The following is a 6,577-nucleotide window of genomic DNA, read 5'->3' as shown; positions in this document are numbered from 1 at the left end:
CTTGATTGTAGAATGTGAGACAAACATAGTAATAGCAATCTTCAATTATATAACAAAGCAGCAGCTAGCTAGAAGCTAAAGCCTGAACAAGATAAACAAAAGCATGAATGTTCTGTTCAGATTCATGGTCTTTATCAGTGAATGTTCTGTTCAGATTCGTGTGCAGTGATTCTAATAAGCTTATACCTTGGTTGAAAACCAGAAGATAGTCATGTGATTTTCTGGCCACCCCACCTACACTGTACACCAAACCAAAATACTAATATGCTTATGTCTCCATCATCTCATGTGATGAAACTTCACCTTCAATAGAAATTGCATCTTAACCTGTTTAGAGAACAACTTCGAAAAATTAGTAGTGTACCAACACTAAGCAAAGATTGATATCCAGTTATTTAGAGCGGCTCTAAGAATTAGAACCTGAAGTGTACACAATCTTACACTGATATCCAGTTAATGTAGCTGCCACTTCTAGTATTACTAGTAAAGAATTAATTTAAATCAAAATCTTATAAACACGTAAAGTTTAGTGTAAGAAACTGCCACTATCCCATATAGAAGATAAAAAAACAAGAACAGAGTTTATAACTTACTTGAGCTGTATCATAAACAATATACTCATTATACATTAGCTCAGAGGCCCTGACATGTGAATCCACTGGTCTGCCCAGGGCACAGTGACGTCATCTCTCCATTTAACATAGTCCGACTCAGGTTTTTTCTTGCCAAGTCCCTTCGTAGAGTGCTTTCCCTTAGGAGGTTTATCCATATACTGAATGACAGTAGAATGCATAAAGATAAGTTAAGTGGGAAAAAGTTGTAAGAAATAATAAGTCTAATGAATCCAGTATATTTTTTTTAAGGATTAAATACTTGTTACTCCTCAAACTTTTGCCTGAAAAATAGTTTAGTCCCTCGCCTTTCAAATTAAACTGGATAGTCCTTATTCTTTCAAATTCTCACACAACCGGTCCAAAACAGGTCTAAAATGACTATTCTACCCCCAAGATCCTTTTTTTATTTTTTTCTCTCTCTTTTTTCAATTTCTCTCTCTTTTTTTATTTATTTTTTCTACTTTTCTCTCTCTCCCTCTCCACAGATTGATCTTCTCTCTCTTTTTTCAATTTCTTTATGCTTTTCTCTCTCTCCCTCTCCACAGATCGATCTTCTCTCTCTTTTTTCAACTTCTTTCTGCTTTTCTCCCTCGCCCTCGGCACTAAATGGGTCTTTGTCTTCCTCGCCCTCGTCTTTCGATTCAACTCCCTCAACCGGCTCAGTAGCACCACCGCCTCCGACGACTACTCTGATGAACCCAACCACCAACTCAGTCAAATCTCCACCGCCTTCTTTGGCTCCAACTAGCTCGGCTTCAGCTTCTAGTACTAGTACTACACAGAAGAACAATAAGCTTCAGCAACGAAACCCCAAAGATCACAATCCTCTCTTCTTCTTCAGCCAACAGAGCCAATTTGGTGGCCACAAACCCAATCAGCAACGAAACCCCAAAGATCACAAGCCTCAAAATCGCAATGGGGAAGAAAACCCCGATCTTTAACCACTCGTAAACCCCTCCGATTTTCAAATTATGGTTCTTGAACGGATCTGCCGTCGTCGATATGGGCACCTTAAACCCGCCCGACCCGAGAAACGCAAACGGGTTGCGGAAGCTGCCGTTGCCGTTGTTGTCATCGTCATGGACGGTGACGTTCAAGTGGGGTTGATCGGACGGCAAAGGAGGAGGAGGAGAGAGGAGCGGCGCGGTGAGGGTGAGGTCGGCCTGGCCCATTGTGGTGAGATGGTGGCCGGAAGCGGTGGTCTCCGGTAATGGCAGAGGAAGAGAAGAAGAAGAGAGGTCGAGGAAGAGAGAGAGACCGTGCGGCCAGGAGAGAGGGGGAGAGTATAAAAAAAGGGGAGAGAAATTGAAAAAAGAGAGAGAGAGAAAAAAAAAAAGAGGATCTTGGGGGTAGAATAGTCATTTTAGACCTGTTTTGGACTGGTTGTGTGAGAATTTGAAAGAATAAGGACTATCCAGTTTAATTTGAAAGGCGAGAGACTAAGCTGTTTTTCAGGCAAAAGTTTGAGGAGTAACAAGTATTTAATCCTTTTTTTTACATAGGTCAAATTGAAAAATTTTACGGGAGTTAAAATTAGTTGACACATGATGTCAATATATATATAGAATATCAAAATGATCAAAACACACATGAAAAAGGATAGAAGAAAAAGAAAGGATAAGGGGGGATGCAAATGAGCTCACTGTGGCCTTCTTGAGCTCATGGATCTCTCCCAGGGCAACTTCACTTAAAAGCATGAGGCCCACAGGATTTTTCTTATCTGTATAGCAATACTGAGCACTCTTACTGACAAGGTCAGCAAAGTAAATCCCCTTGCCAAACTGCAAGGCAAAATGATGAAACTGTTAGTTTCAAGAAAAGTGGCTAAGACAGTGTAAACATACGTATAAAAATAGAGATGTATAAACATTAATACATATGTATACAGATATATACATAGACAAAGAAAACAAACCATATAACCAGTAGCTGGAGCTTCAGGAGGAGCTATTCTTAGTCCTTGGCTAAGTATTCCCACAAAGTTCGTAAACCGAGAACCTGAGGAAAAGATAATTACTATTAGATTTCTGTGTACCTAATACATTTTGCTCTTAGTCATGATTCTGCATCCTAAATCCTGATACATTTATCAATAGATTTCTATGTACCTTGAAAAATAACATTGAAAAGAACTATAGCCATTCTCATCTCACTGCAAAAAAACACTATATTCCATAAAATTTGGCTAGTGCATCTTACCATGCCAAAGCAGCATTCTGTTTTTAAGATTTTTCCGGTAATATCCTCATAAAATATGAAGCAAGCAACTTCCAGGAGCACTAAAAAGGTGAAGAACAAGAACTTACAAGGCAGTGATGCGTGAATTGGTGCACTTAATACCTTCCCAGCCGTCACAAGGATCGGCACTTACCCAACTAGGAGGTTTTATATTCCACTCATCCATAAGAATCTGCATATAACTATCTGCATCCAAAATTCAAATCATGTTTAATGCTTCAATCCACAGTCAGTGACTTACAAGAAGCTTGTAAAGCAGAAACAGTTACATAAAGCTCTTTGTACAACTAGGGGATGCAAAAAGGTGCTTATTAACAAAGCTAAAGAAGAAAAACCAATGTTTGCTGCCATACCATCAAGGAAAACTGATTAGCTTCACTTTGAGAAAGAACATAACAATTGAAGAGAACTTACATTCCTGAGTGTTTGCCTCTGCTGCAATAACAAAGAACTGGACTAACACAAGCACCGGAAATGCACCAATGGCTCGAGCATTACCCATCACAGAAAACTGGAACCAAAGCCCTGCAAGTCCTTTCACTTGTCTTTGAACTGCCACGAGAAAACGTAAGCCGTATTAACCTCTTATGCCTTGCATGTAATTATGCAAACTTTTGGAAATCAGTTGAAACCTAAGTGCTTATCGGGGGAGACATCAACCAACAACAAAACCACAATAAAGTACAGCAAAACTAATACTCATACAAGAAACCCAAATAAGTCAAAACTTATCCACATCAAAAACCATCAATTCAACTAACCAAGAACGCAAGATTGGCTGACTTTGATCTTTCTTTTAAGCACAAACACCTCTAAAACATAGGAAGTTAAATAAGTTAAAACCTAACCACAACAGAAACTGGTAATTAAAATACCCACCTTCAATCAAAAGTCTTCTCTCCTCCTCTTTCGATTCCAAGAACGCAAGATCTAGTTGCTTCGGTCCTTCTTCCAAGATCAGCACCCAAATCCAAGTGTCGGAGCTATAAACAAAAACCAAGATCACGATTCAACCACCCAAAAATAGCAGTGATGAAATTGAATAAATTGTGAATCCAGTCACCGAGATTAAAGGAAAAGAGTAGATGATAAAGATCAACAACCAAATCTCACCAAGCCTGAAAAAGGGAGTGCAGATGATGATAGTCGGGTGTCGTCCTTATCACAAAATAATGACAGATCGGATCTCAAGTTGGAGGTCTGGAGAACGAGATCGGGGACTCGGGGTCAGAGAGCGAGGCAGGGGAACACGGGGTCAGAGACTGAGGTCGGGGACTCGGGGTCAGGTCGGAGGCGGCTTGGAGAATGATGAGGTCGACAAGGTGAGGTCGACAAGGTGATTTGCTGAAGAAGGAGGTAGGGTTCGAAAGTTTTAGAGAAAGCGGAAAAAAATACTAAGTGTGGGGGGAAATGAAATGATTAGTCCCTGCGTTCTCAAACTTTAAAACTTAGTCCCTCCGCATTTTTTAAAATTTTTCGAACAAAACTTTTCTCATCGTTTTATTTGGTAACTGATGTCCATAATAACAATAGAAATCGGTTTCTTCACAAACTGATGTTAACATGTTTTTTAACATCAGGTGCAATCCTGACCGATTTAATAGTGGTGATGTCTAATGACATTATTCTAGTAGTGATATATGTTATACTCGTTGATACGAACGTTTCGATATATAAAATGCAAATTTTGGAGTTTGAATGGATTTGTTATGATTTTTACGGTTTCATTCCGGTTGATTTATTTGATCCGTGAGGAGTCGAGCTTCCGATCGACTTGTGGTTTGGACACATCAATCGTAGAAGTGTTCTGGAGACTTAGGGAGGTCTCCAGTATAGTTTCGCCTCAATTGGCATTACTTTTGGGATTTGGGTTCAAAACGGGGGTTTCGAACTTTAATCACTTTGTGATTCATGCACTGAATCAAGACCTTATGTGTTCAGGTGCTTGTTGGATTTGTTGAACAGATTGCGGCGATTGTGCTTGCTTTGGTTAACATGTGAAGACGCAGCGGGATTCTAAGGTAAGTAAATCTCACGATGTTTGTTATGAGCATGATCGATATTTGTTATGAGCAAGATTACCCTATTGTCTTGGAGTTATTAGGTTAACTATGACTATAGTTGGTATTAGTGGTATTCTTAAGTGAATGACTACGTGTGTGTGTGTGTGTGTGTGTATATATATTTATGTGAAATATATATATATATATATATGTATTGATGAATCTTTCTGATCATTGCCATGTAAAGCTTGTGTAGGAATATATGTGTAATGAATCATTGAAATCAGTATGATGAATGTTTGTGATGATTGCCATGTAAAGCTTGTGTAGGAATATCTGTGTAATGAATCATTGAAATCAGTATGATGAATGTTTGTGATGATTGCCATGTAAAGGTTGTGTAGGAATATTTGTGTAATGAATCATTGAAATCAGTATGATGAATATTTGTGATGATTGCCATGTGAAGCTTGTGTAGGAATATCTGTGTAATGAATCGTTGAAATCAGTATGATGAATCTTTGTGATGATTGTCATGTAAAGCCTGTGTAAGAATATATGTGTAATGAATCATTGACATCAGTGTGATGAATCTTTGTGATGATTGCTATCTGTGTAATGACCGGTGAAATCTGTGTGATGATTCGCTAGATCATGGCTATCTGCGTAATGACCAGCAAAATCTATGTGATGATCAGTAGGACAATGGCTATCTGGCGATGACCGGCAAAATCTATGTGATGATCAGCTGGACAATTGCTATCTGTGTGATGATCCTTGAAATCTATGTGATGATCAGTAGGACAATGGTTATCTGTGTAATAACCGGCGAAATCTGTGTGATGATTAGCTGGACAATTGCTATCTATGTGATGACCCTTGAAATCTGTGTGATGATCAGTAGGATGATGAATATCTGGGTGATGATCAATAGAATCTATGCGATCATCAGTGTGATGACTGCTCGGTAACGGAGTTGAATTGTTATTAAGTTAACAATAATCGAGAAGACTACTGTGATGGCCGGGGCTACCTACAGACATCAGAGTGTGGGATTACGTTGATTTCTATGATTTGAATTGCTTGACTTAGTGTGACCTCCTGAACTAAATTATATGCAGGGGTTACCATGAATTGTTTTGCTTGTTTTGAAATGTAATTGCTTTGTTTCTTCTTGATTGTATTGATTGATGGTTTGATTTATCTTAAGAGACATAGTGGTGACGAATTGTACTCTGTGGTGAGTATAAGGTGATTCATTGATTTTTCACCTTTGATGTCATGTTGATGACAAAAGCTCCTAGGGGAAATGGGGAATGAGTGTGATTCTGGAATTCGCCATAGGGCGTTAGGATGGCATCAAACATTGCTTGAGGAAGTCTTGTTTGACTGAAAATTGTGTAATTGGATGCTAGGATTAAGGATCTGAGCATGAGGCTTTAGTCACCAGTTGACTTACGTAAACACGATTTGGAAGGATATGGAATTGATGGTCGTAGGTGTGGGATATGTGCATATCATTGTTTAGGTTAAGGTGACTTAAGAAATGTGTTTTGCTTTGTGGTTTTGAGTTTACTCATTCGGGCTTGCAAAATCTTATCGAGTTTGTTATGTCAACCCGGTACACTATTCAAACGGTGTAGGGGTTAATCTTGCAGGTCAGGATAATTGGGGCTGAAGCTGAGGTAGCGCCTTTGTAGTTTTATGGTAGGAAGTCATCTT

The 6,577-nt window shown here is 39.0% G+C and overlaps 1 protein-coding gene across 1 annotated transcript; it reads right to left on the bottom strand.

The window, feature by feature from the left end:
- Positions 1-469: 469 nt before the first annotated feature.
- LOC112180196 (poly [ADP-ribose] polymerase 1) lies at positions 470-3,396 on the bottom strand. Its single transcript, XM_024318715.2, has 6 exons — positions 3,267-3,396; positions 2,921-3,038; positions 2,723-2,766; positions 2,530-2,612; positions 2,258-2,395; positions 470-772 (listed from the first exon to the last, which is right to left on the bottom strand). Exons 1-6 carry the CDS (start codon positions 3,352-3,354, stop codon positions 629-631), a joined length of 615 nt encoding a protein of 204 aa, XP_024174483.1. The 5' UTR covers positions 3,355-3,396; the 3' UTR covers positions 470-628.
- Between the last annotated feature and the right edge of the window lie 3,181 nt (positions 3,397-6,577).

The sequence above is a fragment of the Rosa chinensis genome, chromosome 7 (genome assembly GCF_002994745.2).
Source record: "Rosa chinensis cultivar Old Blush chromosome 7, RchiOBHm-V2, whole genome shotgun sequence".
NCBI classification, from domain to species: domain Eukaryota; kingdom Viridiplantae; phylum Streptophyta; class Magnoliopsida; order Rosales; family Rosaceae; genus Rosa; species Rosa chinensis.
This window is presented reverse-complemented; position numbering and strand designations above follow the sequence as displayed.